The sequence below is a fragment of the Hemitrygon akajei genome, chromosome 11, assembly GCF_048418815.1.
Source record: "Hemitrygon akajei chromosome 11, sHemAka1.3, whole genome shotgun sequence".
Classification (NCBI taxonomy): Eukaryota; Metazoa; Chordata; class Chondrichthyes; order Myliobatiformes; family Dasyatidae; genus Hemitrygon; species Hemitrygon akajei.
The window spans coordinates 70,436,158-70,452,059 of record NC_133134.1 but is presented as its reverse complement, the minus strand read 5'-3'; the positions used below and the strand labels follow the sequence as shown (position 1 = coordinate 70,452,059).

Here is a 15,902-nt window from a genome sequence, read left to right as displayed (position 1 = left end):
GTCTCTTAAAGTTCAGATATTTCTGGAATCTGAATCTGAATATGATGTACAAGGTTCTCTTGTATTGACCAAAAATTTAAAATGTAGACAAGTCTTCATTTATTTGCATACACTTATATCACAATGCATTGGAACTTAAATTTCAGGTCAGAGGTCGGAACAAATGGACCTTTCACATAGAGTTAGGTACAGAGGAGATGTCAGGGGTAAGTTGTTTTTTACGCAGAGAGTGGTGAGTGTGTGGAATTGGCTGCCGGCGATGGTGGTGGAGGCGGATATGATGGGGTCTTTTAAGAGACTCCTGGATAAGTATATGGAGCTTAGAAAAATAGTGGACTATGGGTAACCCTAGGTAATTTCTAAAGTACGTGTTTGGCTCAGCATTGTGGGACGAAGGGCTTGTATTGTGCTGTAGGTTTTCTATGTTTTCTATGGAGTTATAAAACACTACAATACAGAAATAGGCCCTTCAGCCCATCTAGTCTGCACCAAACTATTAATTTGGCTAGTTCCATCAACCTGCACCCAGACCACGGTCCATATTCATATCCAAATTTCTCTTAAATCTTGAAATTGACCCTGCATCCACACTTGTGCTGGCAGCTCATTCCACAATCTCACCACCTTTTGATTGAAAAGGTTCGCCATCATGCTCCCCTTAAACATTGCGTCTTTCACCCTTAACCCATGATCTCTAGTTGTAGTCTCACCAAACTTTAGTAGAAAAACCTTGTTTGCATTTACCCTATCTATACCCCTCATAATTTTGTATACCTCTATCTAATGTCCCCTCAATTTTCTATATTCTAGCGAATAAATTTGTAACTTACTCAACCTTTCCCTATAACTCAGGTCCTCCAGGCCCAGCAATGTCCTTGTAAATTTTCTCTGCACCCTTTCCATCTTATTTACATCTTTCCTGTAGGTAGTTGACTAAAACGGCACACAATACTCCAAATTAGGCCTTATCAACGTCTTTTACAATTTCAACATAACATCTCAACCCTGTACTCAATACATTGATTTATGAAAGGCAGTGTGCCAAAATCTTTCTTTATGACCTTATCTACCTTTGACACCACTTTCAATGTATTATGCATCTGTATTCCCAGATTCCTCTGTTTTCCTGCACTCCTCAGCTCACCATGCAAGTCCTATCCTGGTTGGTCCTACCAAAGTGCAACACCTTGCACTTGTTGGCATTAAATTCCGTCTTCCAATTTTCAGCCCATTTTTCCAGCTGGTCCAGATCCAGCTGTAAGCTCTGATAGTCTTCCTCGCTACCCACTACGCACTCAATTTTGGTGTCATCCGCAAATTTGCTGATCCAATTTACCACATTATCATCCAGATCATTGATATAGATGACAAACAACAACAGACCCAGCACCGATCCCTGTGGCACTCCACTAGTCACAGGTCTCGAGTCACAGATGTAACCATCTACTACCACTCTCTGGCTTCTCCCACAAAGTCTAATCCAATTTAGTACCTCATCTTGAATGCCAAATACTTGAACCTTCTTGACGAACCTCCCATGTGGGACCTTGTTAAATGCCTTGCTAAAGTCCATGTAGACTACAGCCACTGCCTTTCTTTCATCAACTTTCCTGGTAACTTCCTCAAAAAACTCTAGAAGATTGGTTAGACATGAGTTACTGTGCACAAAGCCATGTTGCCTATCCCTCATCAGTCCCTGTCTCTCCAAATACTCATATATCTGGCCCCTTGGAATACCTTCCAATAACTTCTCCACTACTGATGTCAGGCTCACTAGCCTATAATTTCCTGGCTTATTCATAGAGCCTTTCTGAAACAATGGAACAACATTGGCTATCCTCCAATCCTTCGGCACCTCACCTGTCGCTAAGGATGTTTTAAATGTCTCTGGCAGGGCCCCTGCAATTTCTGCACTTGCCTCCCCCAGAGTCTGAGATAACCCACTGAGTCAGGCCCTGGAGTTTTATCAACCTTAATTTGCCTCAAGACAGCAAACACCTTCTCCCCTGTAAGTTGTATAGAGTCCATAACCTCACTATGACTTTGTCGCATTCCTATAGACTCTATGTCCATCTTCTGAGTAAATACAGATGCAAAAAGTTCATTTGAGATGTCCCCCATCTCTTTTGGCTCCATGCAAAGATTATCATTCTGATCTTCCACAGGAACAATTGTGTCCCTTGCTATCTTTTTGCTCTTAATATTTCTGTAGAAGACCTTAAGATTCTCCTTCACCTTGTCTGCTAGAGCAACCTCCAGAATTCCTTCTGAACTGTTCTCCTGCAAGTCTTATAGTCCTCAAGAACTTCATTTGTTTCTACCTGCCTATACCTGTTATGCACCTCTGTCTTTTTCCTAAGCAAGGCCTCAATATCTTTCAAAACCAAGGTTCCCTAAATCAGATATTTTTGCCTTTTATTCTAACAGGAATGCACAAACCCTGTACTCCCAAAATTTCATTTCTGAAATCCTCCCACCTACCAAGTACACCTTTGCCATAAAACAGCCTGTCTCAATCCATACTTACCATCAAAATTGACCTTTCTCCAATTTAGAATTTAAACCTAGGGACCAGACTTATCCTTTTCCTTAATTACCTTGAAACTAGTGTCATTGTGGTCACTGGCAGCAAAGTGTTCCACTACACAAACTTCTGTCACCTGTATTCTAATATTGTATTCTTGCTATTTGGGACTTCTATGTACTAATTAAGGAATCTTCCCTGAGCACATTTGATGAACTCTTTCCCATACAATCCTCTTACAGGCTGGAGTCCCAGTCAATATGTGGAAGTTAAAATCACAACCTTGTGTTTCTTGCAACAGTCTGTGATCTCTCTACTAATTTGTTTCTCTAAATCCTGAGGACTGCTGTGCGGTCTGTAATATCCTCATAATGTGGCACCACCTCCATGTTCACCTTCCTCAAACAGAGGTATATGCGCTGGCTAGGCCACGTCTTGCACACGGCAGATGGGTGCATATTGAAGGATCTTCTCTTTGGGGAGCTGAAGTCTGGAAAGAGGCCACAAGAAGACCCCAGCTGCACTACCAGGACACCTGCAAGTGCGACCTCAAGGCCCTTGGTATTAGCTCCAACACATGGCAATCACTCGCCTCAGATAGGTGTGCCTGGAAGCAGGAGGTAAAGAAGGGTCTCTTGAGATACATGACCACACTGATGCAACAAGCAGAGGAAAAGAGAGCCCACCAAAAGCTCTGTGCTGAAGCTGCCCAAGATGTCAGAGCTGCCTCAGTGTTTTGCTGTACACAGTGTGGCAAAGACTGTTAACCCCACATTGAACTCCACAGTCACAGCAGATACTGCTTAACCCCAACCACCAGAGGCGCACACCCATGATCCGCTGGGATCGATGTTGCCTACATTTCAATGTGGTCATGCTTGTTCCTCAGTTCTACCCATATAGCATCACTTGATGAGCAGTCCAGTCTGTCCTACTGAGCACTTTGAGTCATTTTCCCTGACTTGTAATGCAATTCCTTCCCCTATAATCCCTCAAGTCAAGTCAAGTCACTTTTTATTGTCATTTCGACCATAACTGCTGGTACAGTACACAGTAAAAATGAGACAATGTTTTTCAGGACCATGATGCTACATGAAACAATACAAAAACTACACTGAACTATGTAAAACAACACAAAAAACTACACTAGATTACAGACCTACCCAGGAATGCATAAAATGCACAAAACAGTGCAGGCATTACAATAAATAATAAACAAGACAATAGGCACAGTAGAGGGCAGTAAGTTGGTGTCAGTCCAGGCTCTGGGTATTGAGGATTCTGATGGCTTGGGGGAAGAAACTGTTACATAGTCTGGTCGTGAGACCCCGAATGCTTCGGTGGCTTTTCCCAGATGGCAGGAGGAAGAAGAGATTGTATGAGGGGTGCGTGGGGTCCTTCATGATGCTGTTTCCTTTGTGGATGCAAAGGCGGGAAGAGAGACCCCGTTGATCTTCTCAGCTGACCTCACTATTCGCTGCAGGGTCCTGCGATCCGAGATGGTGCAATTTCCGAACCAGGCAGTGATGCAGCTGCTCAGGATGCTCTCAGTACAACCCCTGTAGAATGTGGTGAGGTTGGAGGGTGGGAGATGCACTCTCCTCCTGCTCTATTACAACTAAAACAACAGAACCACCAATACTAAGTGTTAAACATACTAACACTTTTTGACAGAAGGGTGCCATTGTGCTTACATTTACTTTAACATAGCCAAGAATAGCCAACTCTGCACTTCCCTACCTGCCAACAATCATGAGCTCCCATTCGCTGCAGTGGGGCCGGATGTGGTGCCAGATGTCCATTGTAAATAATGTGCTTGCACTGTTGAAGATCGAAGTGAGGGAGGACATGAGAGCAGCGATCATGACTGCAACCATTAGGCCCCGCAGCCCTGCAGTTGGAGAATGAGAGCAGGAATGGAGTAAAGCTTTGAACTAAAGGCAGTATCACGCATTATTCTGAGAGGTGATTTATTTGACTTAAACCCCTCTAAACTAAATAAATCAGGAATATCATTTTCCCAATATTGACACACACTTTATAACCTAAAAACAAAAGAAATAGAAGCAGAGGCAGATCAATGATTCAACATGATTGCTGCTGATCATTTACCTCACCACTGCTGTACTGAACTAACCCTGTAACCCTAATCTCTGATAACATCTAAAAATCTATGATTGTGTAACACCTGTATAGTACTGGTCCTATCTCGTGTTACTGGTTGCCACACTCTTTATAAGAAAAATCAAATTATGTAGTACTACACTAGGTGCTAGCAGGTCATCTGAAGCTCTAGATATCGGAAGGAAGCAGTGAATAGAAAACACACACTTCTGGATGCAAGTTTTGTTTATAAAAAAACAATATATACAAAATATTTACATGAGTAAGAACAATTCAAAATGCCAACATTCTGTTAGGTTTCAAATCCCAGATAACAACAAAAGCCAAATTCCTGTTTTGTTAGAATGAGTTACATTCATTAGAATAAAGTTTATTACTCCAATTTCCCAAATTAATTAGATCTAATGTAATTCCCTATTTAAAGGTTTATTGACTAACCTTTCCTTTTTATTATTCCTACTTATTTAGAAAACTAACTGAATTCCTATTCTGAAATATTATAATTAACTTCAGCTTCAGTTCAAGTCAGTATGTCTACAAATTCAAAAATGATATATACAGCTTAACTCCTTTCACGACAATTCTCCAACATCACAACTTTTAAACAAGGTAAATCTCATTCAGTAACTTGTCAAAATCTTCCCAAAAATAATCAGTTCAGGCAGAACATCAAATTCAGATTCTTTGAATGAAAATAAATGTATACATTCCAACCATATTAAATCCTCTACGTCATTAAACGTTTTGTTCCCGTGCTGGTTCTTCATCTTGGGTGTTTCATTGTCTTGTTTCATGGTTTGATGAATGAAATAGTGGGTCATCTGTGGAAAGTCAATTCACACAAAAAAAAACCTGACCAAATCCCTTGGTGTCATTTTACAGAACTAATTCCCAGTTACACAGTAGAGATCTTGGACAATCATCTCTATGGATATTGTTGCTGCGATGTAGCTGCTGCGAGTTATAGCCGTAGTTTCAATAGATCTTTTATCATTATCGTCTCTCCTCCAGGGGTTTCACTCTGAGATTTTCAAGTAGGGTAGTGATACTCACCACTAATTCCACTTTTAGTAGTTTATATCTTTAGTTTCTAATAGTTTGCTGCTTTTCTCTCGCCTTCCCACGCCTGCGACAGCCACACCTCATTCTTGCATAGTTTTTTACCCAAGTTTTCATTTTTTTTAAAAATCCCTCCACAGATGGAGCTTTCTAACATTACATCTTTGGGTTTCATTAACCTGGGTTACAATTGCCTTCAGTAATCTCATTTACTGGGGCCCCACTGCACTCAGAAATATCTAAAGATCAGCCTCTTGTGATTGAGGGAGTGTTTCTTAACTGGCTTTCTATTTATTTTGAGACATGAAATCTTTTCCTCAAAAGGCAAAATCTGTAAATAGTTTTAAGAAAAAAGTAGATAAATAATTGGTAAGTAAGTGAATGAAAGGTTACTGTAGGTTGTAATAAGGATAACTATGATTAAGAGACCAAATGGCCTATCCCCCTGAGATAGTATGCCCATATATAACCACACACCTACCCTATTCTCCTCCATGGTAAATGCATATGTGTTAATGAAATCATTTTATTCTTGTTTACTCATGAGAGTACTGCTGGAAAATGATGCTGGAGAGGTAAGTAATGGAGGACAAAGTAATGGTGGATGAAGTGGCAGTTCCACAGGGGTCGGTGTTGGAACCATTTCATTTTATTTTGTGTCAGTCTTCACTATGCAAGACACCAGTGATTCAAGAGTATCAGGGGACCGAAGTGAGTGTTATTACTAAGGAAAAGGTGCTTCAGAAGCTGTCTGCTAAATCACCCGGACCTGATGGACTACACTGCAGGATTCTGAAAGACGTAGCTGAAGAGATACCGGAGGCATTTGTAATGATCTTTCAAGAATCATTACATTTTGGAATAAATCTAGAGGAATGGAAAATCGCATCTGTCACTCTACTCTGTAAGGGAGGGAGGCAAAAGATGGGAAATTATAGGCTGGTTAGCTTGACTTCAGTGGTTGGAAAGATGTTAGATCCCATTATTAAGGATGACGTTTGAGGTATTTGGAGACACACAGTAAAACAGGTCAAAGTCAGCAAAGTTTCTTTAAGGGAAATCTTGCCTGACAAATGTGTTGGAGTTGTTTGAGGAAATAACAAGCAGGATAGAGAGAGGAGAATTGGTGGATGTTGTATACTTAGATTTTCAGAAGGCTCTTGACAAGGTGCTAATCAAGCCATGGTATTGCAGGAAAGAAGGCGGAGCTTAGGAGGAATGATGGCGTCTAACGGTGACTCCTTTGCTTGCATTCTCAGGGTTCCACAACTGGCCATTTAACTGTCATTCATTCTTTGGGGCACTTCTCTGTTTTCATGGATGTTTGCGAAGAAAAAGCATTTCAGAATGTATATTGTATACATTTCTCTGACATTAAATTGGACCTTTGAACCTTTGAAGATACTACCACGGTCAGAAGATTGTCTGACTGGCAAGAGGCATAGAATGGGAATTAAGGGGGCCTTTTTTGGTTGGCTGCTGGTGACTGGTGGTGTCCCGCAGTCGTCTGTGCTGGGATCGCTTCTTTTTACGTTATGAGGAATTATGTGCAGAATTAGAAGAGCTAGAACCTAACTGACTTATTGGCAGCTTGACAAGTCGTGCTGTGAGAATAATGTATGAACAAAGAAGTGTTTGTTGCATGGGAAAGCTGCTCTGTGTAACCTTATCAAAGTATGTATGTGATAGCGGATGTGTAACAGCAGCCCCAGCCAGTACTCGGGTGCTCACTTGATTTGCAGATTTTCCAAAGCTCTGTGAGTGGTGCTCTGTAGTTAAACTGAGATGCAAGCTTGCTAATAAACAGTATGTAATTTTAAGTAAACTATATTTGACAATTATTCCCTGGGTCTGAAGCTTAAGTCCTCTGGTAGAGAGGCAGATTGACAGTTATTTGTCAATGATTTGGATGACAGAATTAATGGCTTTGTGGCCAAGTTTGCAGAGTCTGCAGAAGGTTTGGGACAGTGGGTAAAGAAGTGACAAGTGGAATATAGTATAGGGAAGTGAATAGTCATGCACTTTGGTGGAAGGAACAAAGCCATAAACTATTCTTCAGCTGGGAAAAAAACTCAAAAAACAGCTGCAAAAGGACTTGAGAGTGCTTGTCCAAGTTTCTAAAGGTTAACATTCAGTTTGAGTCAGTGGTAAGGAAGGCAAAAGTAATGTTAGCATTCATATTGAGAGGACTAGAATATAAAAACAAGGATGTAATGCTGAGACTTTATTGGCCATCAGTCAGACCGCACTTGGAGTCTTGTGGGCAGTTTTAGGCTGCATATTTAAGAAATGATATAGATTACGATAGGGTCTTTTAAGAGACTCCTGGACTAGTGTATAGAGCTCAGAAAAACAGAGGGCTATGGATAACCCTAGGTAATTTCTCAGGTAGGGACATGTTCGGCACAGTATTGTGCTGTAGGTTTTCTATGTTTTCTATGATATGCTGGCATTGGACAAGGTCTAGAGGAGGCTCATGAGAATGATTTTGGGAATGAAAGGTTAACAGATGAAAAGTGTTTGATGTCTGTGGGCCTGTATCTTGGAAACCACTGAAACCTATCAAGTATTGAAAAGCCTAGATAGAGAGGATGTTTACTTTAGTGGGGGAGTCTAGGACCATAAGGCACAGAGGGACATCCATTTAGACAGAGATGAGGAGGAATTTCTTTAGCTAGACAGTAGTGAATCTGTGGAATTTGTTGCCACAGACTGCTGTAAAGTCATTGAGTATATTTAAAGCAGAGGTTAATATGTTTTTGATTAGTAAGGGGTGCCAAAGATTACAGGAAGAAGGCAGAAAAATGCAGTTGAAAGGGATAATAAATCAAGTATGGTAGAATGGCGAAGATGACTTGATGGGCCAAATGGCCTGATTCTTCTCCTATGACTTATAATCTTACGGGTGGTGCTGGGTCCGCTATTTTTCATATAACATGTTCATATCTGGATGATGGAATTAATGGCTTTGTAGCCAAGTTTGCAGATGATACAAATATACTAGTTGGAAGGGGCAGGTCATATTGAAAAAGCAGGAAGTCTGCAGAAGGACTTGGACAGATTAGGAGAATAGGCAAAGTAGTGTAGATGCAGTAGAGTTTAGGGAAGAGTCTGGATCATGCACTTTTCTAGAAGGAATAAAAGTGCAGACTATTTTCTAAACAAGAAAAAAATTCAGAAATCAGAACTGCAAAGAAATCTGTGGGTTCTACAATCATAAGGTACTACAGCAGATAAACAAGTTCTTGTCCATGCTGTCATAGTTTTCTGCCTAATCCCATTTACCTTCACCCAGATGATCTAACCTCAAAGATCTCCACATGTTCTCCTGCACTCCAGGGAATAAAATCCTAACCTGTTCAACCTAACTCTGTAGCTCTGGTCCTCAAGTCATGGTAACATTGGTGTAAATTTTCTCTACATTATTTCAGATGCATTGATATCTTTCCTGTCAGTAGATGACCAGAACTGCACACAATACTCCAAATGTGGTCTTGTACAACTTCACCATAACATAACATCCCAACTCCTGCACTGATTTAAGAAGACCAGATTGCCAAAAGATCTCTTTACAACTCTCAAGGAAAGTGGATCTGTTTTCTGAGCCCTTTATTGTACTGCACATCTCTGTGCTCTACTATTTACTGTCTAAAGTCTTACCCTAGTCTGTCCTCCCATATGTCTGCATTGAATTACATCTGCCAAGCTGGACCAGGTTACTTTGCAAGCATTGATAGCCTTCTACTGCACCCTCAATCTTGGTGTCATCCACAAATTTACTGATCCCATTTACCATATTCTTTCGTAAAATAAAATATAGAATTGGCTGCAAGTTACATTTGCCCAGGCCATTTAAGCTGTTGCAGCATTGATCATCAGCTTCCTCCTGCTAAACTCTGATGAATACAGCAAAAAACAAGCCCTTCAATAATCCACTAAATTCAATCAGAAGATTACAACAATGAATGGCAGTCTCACCCCAAGGGACATCCAGCACCAATTTAGAATGGCTAGAATTTTTTCCTGCTTTGGCAATTTACCTTCAGGGAGCAGTTCCATTACAAGCAGTGGATATGCGATATCTGTGCATCCAGCTGGATTGCCACAAACTCTACGACAGGTATCTGCATCCGTACAAGCCACGAGATCTAAAATAAGAAGTATGTTTTGTGAGCATCAAAAATTGAACTTCTTGAATGACCCATATCCCTTTCACAGCTTAACTGATTTCTATACTTCCATTTTAAATATTATGGAGACACATCAGCTACCATTTATTGATAAATATACAAGGAACTCCCTCTCCTTCCCTCTCCATTCCCCTCTTCTTCACTTCCTCCCTCTCCGGATTCACAGGTAATGGAGCATTGAAGCTGCATACTGCCAGAAGATCCATTTAATTTTAATCCCCCTACTACATTTCAATGGTTTTCCCAAACTATAACATATTTAAATTTGGAAAAAATTGGGAGTGGCACTATCAACCCTTCGGTTAAATTGAAGAAACTTGGAGACCATTTATTCAACATTTTCATATGATGTAAGCTGACCTTTTCCGAATCCTTCTCAATACCTTTTTGTTCATGTATAGAGGAGCAGAGTTAATGACAAATAATGATTTTAACTGCTGAAACAAGGCAGCCCAGCTTTTGTTTTGTTTTTATTTTGTCTTTGTTTTGTTAGTTTAGGGGGATTTTTTTTTCTTGAAAAAATCTTTTTTCTTTGAATCTTTCTCATGTTTAGTTACTAAGAGATTGGGAGGCTTAGATTACACGTTACTCGGAGTCTGTTTCTGTACACATTAACTGTTATTAATGTAATCCCGATCTCTTTGTGTCATCATTGTTATGTTTATCTTTTTGAAACTTAATAAAAAAGATTGAGAAAGAAAGAAAGAAGCTGCACACTGAATGAACAGGATCCACATACAGGATGATTCCTGGGACGAAGGCTGTCCTATAGAAGTTGGTTCGTTTTTTAGAGTTTAGAAGAATGCAGGTTGATTTTATTGAAGATCTTAGGGAGATTGAAGGGTAGATGTTGAGTTGTTGTTATGAGTGGGAAAGCCTCTAGATACAATACTAGGGTGCAGTATTTTAAAAATGAGATAGGCCAGAACAACTTCTGGTTGGGGGTCTGGAATTCTCTGCCTCAGAGTGTTTGGTCCCTAAACCTTTCTAATTGTAGTTGTACCTATGTCTACTATTTCCTCTGGCAGTTCATTCCATATACACACCACCCTACCACTCAGAATTTTTCTCCACTCTCCTTAAACCCATGGCCTCAGGTTTTAAGACACCTACTCTTGGAAAAAGATTATGGCAATCTTTCCTATCAATGCCATTCATAAATTTATAAAACTCTATAAGGTCACCTCCCACCCTATGCAATCTCACATTATAACTCAGGCCCTACAATGCTGATAACATCTTTGTGAATCTTTTCTGCACCCTCATGTATAATTACATCCTCCCTCTATGTGACCACACAAAATACTCCAGTGAATCTTGTACAACTATAACACAATGTCTATCTCATGTACTCAGTGCCCTGGCAGATGAAGGCAATCATCTAGGGCATCATGAAAGTGTAGCAGTTAACACAATGCTATTACAGCTCAGGGCATTGGAGTTCAGAGTTCAATACCAGTGTCCTTTGTAAGGAGACACTGTTTGTCCTGGGTCCTCAGGTTTCCTCCCATGCTCTAAAGACGTACAAGGTAGGTTAATTGATCATTGTAAGTTGGTTAGGGTGGGGTTGAATTGGGGTTGTTGGTGTGGCTGTAAGGGCTGGAAAGGCCCAATTCATACTGTATCTCTAAATAAGTCAGTAAATAAATAAATAACTAAAATTATGTGACAAGCCCTTTTCACCCTGCCACTTTCAGGGAACCCTTCTCTACAACATTCTTCAGTACCCTGCCGCTATACATGTCCTCATATGGTTTAACTTACCAAAATCACTTAATTTGTTTGAGTCAAACGTCATCAATAGATTTCTTCACTGTCCACCATACCTCCGTTCTGCAAATGTACTCTCATGCCATGTACACTCTCATCTAAATCAATAACATATGACAAACAACAAGGGAGTCAGCACTGATTCCTGTGCCACACCATTGGTCACAGGCCTTCTATCTGATAACCAGCAATCTATGACCTCTCTCTGTTTCCCATCTCCAAGCCCATCTTACTCTGTCTGCCTTACCTTGCAGGACCTGTTCTCATCAGTCTCCTTGGTCACTTCTTCAAAATTTCAGTCGAATCTGTGAGACATGATTCCCCATGGATAAAGTCATACTACCTATCCCCAATCAGTCCTTGTCTTTTCAAATGCATTAAAATCCCACATTTCAGAATCCCATATAACCATATAATAATTACAGCACGGAAACAAGCCATCTCGGCCCTTCTAGTCCATGCCAAACGCTTACTCTCACCTAGTCCCACTGGCCGGCACTCAACCCATAACCCTCCATTCCTTTCCTGTCCATATACCTATCCAATTTTACTTTAAATGACAACACCGAACCTGCCTCTACCACTTCTACTGGAAGCTCATTCCACACAGCTACCACTCTCTGAGTAAAGAAATTCCCCCTCGTGTTACCCTTAAACTTTTGCCCCCTAAGTCTCAACTCATGTCCTCTTGTTTGAATCTCCCCTACTCTCAATGGAAAAAGACTTTCCATGTCAACTCTATCTATCCCCCTCATAATTTTAAATACCTCTATCAAGTCCCCCCTCAACCTTCTACGCTCCAATCCAGTAACTTTCAAAGGTACAGTTAATGTCAGAGAAATGCATACAATGTACATCCTGAAATTCTTTTTCTTTGCAACCATCCACGAAACAGAGGAGTAGCCCAAAGAATTCCCACTACTGACTGGCCTGAATGCCTTGATTTGACTTTACAGCCTTTCTTAAATAAAGGCAAAATATGAAGGGTGAAAGGGGAACACGAAGGGGAACCTTCACTCAGAGGGTGGTGAATGAGCTGCCACTGCAATTAAACTTCAGGAGAAATTTGGATAAGTACATGATTGGAAAGGGTAAGGAAGGTTATAGTCCAGTTGCAGGCAGATGGGACTAGGCAGATTAATAGTTCAGCACAAAGTAGATGGGCTGAAGAGCCTGTTTCTGCCCTGTACTGTTCTATGATCCTATTAGTGACTGCCTGTCTTCCAGTATCTGTGATTCTGCTAGTAATTTTTCCCTTTGCTTCCCACTATATCCGAGAATATATCTGGTGAGGTACTAGGGATTTACCTACCTTTATACAGTGCCTATAAAAAGTATTGCCCCCCTTTGGAAGTTTTCATGTTTTATTGTTTTACAACATTGAATCACACTGGATTTAATTTGGCTCTTTTTGACATTGATCAACAGAAAAAGACTCTCTTGTGTCAAAGTGAAAGCAGATCTCTACAAAGTGATCTAAATTAATTACAAATATAAAACACAAAATAATTGATTGCATAAGCATTCACCCCCATCAAGTCAGTATTTAGTAGACTCACCTTTGGCAGTAATTACAGCCTTGAGTCTGTGTGGATAGGTCTCTATCAGCTTTGCACATCTGGACACTGCAATTTTCCCCCATTTTTCATTACAAAACTGCTCAAGCTCTGTCAGATTGCATGGAGATTGTGAGTGAACAGCCCTTTTCAAGTCCAGCCACAAATTCGCAATTGGATTGCAGTTTGGACTCTGTCTTGTCCACTCCAGGACATTAACTTTGTTATTATTAAACCCTTCCTGTGTAGATTTGGCTTTATGCTTGGGGTCATTGTCTTGCTGGAAAACAAATCTTCTTCCATGTCGCAGTTCTCTTGCAGACTGCATCAGGTTTTCCTTCAGGATTTCCCTGTATTTTGCTGCATTTATTTTACCCTCTACCTTCACAAGCTTTCCGGGGCCTGCTACAGTGATGCAGCCACCACCATGCTTAAATCTACTGTGATTCAATGCTGTAAAACAATAAAACTTGTGTAATGGCCTGGTAAAGTTTTCACTGCTAATATTGTAGGGTATTTCATGTAGAATTAGTGTTTGTGTTATGGTTAGAGGTAACAGGTGCTTCGGAATGTGAGCCATCCAATCAGGGGAGCGGTGTTTTCTTTTGTGTGCCTGACACCAGTGTGAGCTTTGGCTTTGTTCGGCAGGAAAGGAAGAGAGAAGACGCTGGAGAGAACCGATCATAGGATTCAATCCGGTGGGGACCGTGATTAGAAGGAGCACAGTGTGGGAGTCGACTGAAGATCAGTGAAATGTGACTTTTGGAAGAGTTGAACTCCAACCTGTGCGCATTTGACTGTTTAATTATAATAGGGCCTTTTTTTCCCTTTCTTTTCTTTACTAACCCTCAAGTTAAGTTAATATTCATAAATATACTTCTTATAATTATATGCAGTGTGCGGTCTGTAATTTCCTGGCAACGAGTTGTAACAGGGCAGCAAATCACAAAGCACTCACACAAACCAAGGCTTGGATGGGAGAGATATCCCAGTCTGATGGATTTGGTGGGACTGGAGAGTGTATTCCCTAGATGAACACGCCTGAGATCAGTGGGTCTTTCAGCACAGCGTTGGGAGACTACCAGCAAGGACTAACAAGCCATTTCCAGAGACACAGGAGAAGAAAGGGGTTTCACATGAAAACTTCCAAGTTTTCCAAGGTTGAATAGTTTTTTATAGGAACTGTAGGTTTCAAGACAACCAACACCTCCTCATTCATAATGTTGATGTGCTCCAGGATATCACTATTCCCTTTCCTGAACTCAACAGCTTTCATGTCCTTCTCCTAGGTAAATGTAGATGAGAAGTATTCATTTAAGACCTCATCCATTTCCCAAAGCTCCACATGTAGATGACAACACTGAGACTTAAGCATCTCCATAGTTACTCTTCTATTCTTAAAATAGCTATTGAGCTCTTTAGTATTCTGTGGAAGATGTGAGCAGTATGTCAGAAGTACAAGCGTCATGGGCAGAAGTTAGTGTAGTTGCCATTGCAAAGGAAAAGTTGCTTGGCAACCTGAAAGCTCTGAAGGTAGATATGTCACTGACCAGATGGACTCTGCACCCCAGAGTTCTGAAAGAAACAGCTGAAGAAATTGTAGATGCACTAGTGATGATCTTTCAAGAATCACTAGATACTGGAATGGTTTTGGAAGACTGGAAAATTGCAAATGTCAAACCACTCAAAGGGGAAGGCAGAGGAAATTAAATTATAAACATGAAGCTGCTAAACAAGGTAAGAGTTCATGGTATTACAGGAAAGATACTAGCAAGGATAGATGATTGGTTGACTGACAGCAGACTGAAAGTGGGAATAAAGGGAGCCTTTTCTGGTTGGCTGCCCATGACGTGATGTTCTGCAGGGGTCAGTGTAGGGACTGCTTCTTTTCCCATTATATGTCAGTGGAATTGGATGATGGAATTGATAGCTTTGTGGCCATGTTTGCGAATAAAGTATGAAGATAAGTGGAGGGACATATAGTGTAGAGGAAGCCAAGAGTTTGTAGAAAAACTTAGGCAGATTGGGAGAATGGGCAAAGAAGTGGCAGATGAAATATAGTGTGAGGAAGTTTATGCTCATGCACTTTGGTAGAATAAATAAAGGCATGGACATTCATCTAATCAGGGAGAACATTCAAAATTCAGAGCACCAAGAAAACTTGGGAGTCCTCATGCAGGATTACTGAAAGGTTAACTTGCAGGTTGAATCGGTGCTAAGGAAGGCAAATACAATGTTAGCACTCGTTCCAAGGGGACTAGAATACAAGAGCAAGGATGTCATGCTGACACTTTATAAGGCACTGATCAGACACACGAGTATTGTAAGCAGTTTTGGGCTCCTTATCTAAGAAGAAAATGCATTAGATTGGAGAGGGTTCAGAGGAGATTCATGAGAATGTTTTTTGGAATAAAAGGGTTAACATATGAGGTACTCGCAAGCGCTTAGTAGAATGAGAGGTTTTATTGAAACCTATCGAGTATTCAAAGGCCTAGATATAGTGGATGTGGAGAGGATGTTTCCTATTGTGGGTGAGTCTAGGTCTATGGGGAAGGCCTCAGAATTGAGGGATGTCCATTTAGGAGGGAGATGAGAAGGGATATCTTTCGCCAGATGGCAGTGAATCTGTGGAATTAATTGCCATAGCTGTGGAGATCAAGTCATTGAGTATACTTAAAG

At 40.7% G+C, this 15,902-nt stretch overlaps 1 protein-coding gene across 3 annotated transcripts in view; it reads right to left on the bottom strand.

Annotated features, from left to right (window-relative positions):
- Positions 1-15,902, bottom strand: part of LOC140735695 (sodium/myo-inositol cotransporter 2-like) — a 138,662-nt gene that overhangs the window by 14,942 nt on the left and 107,818 nt on the right. For all 3 annotated transcript variants that reach the window (XM_073061069.1, XM_073061070.1, XM_073061071.1), the window contains 2 exons: positions 9,748-9,855; positions 4,265-4,415 (listed from right to left, as the gene is read on the bottom strand). In XM_073061069.1, the coding sequence (XP_072917170.1) occupies positions 4,265-4,415; positions 9,748-9,855 (259 nt within the window). The remainder of the gene's footprint in view (positions 1-4,264; positions 4,416-9,747; positions 9,856-15,902) is intronic.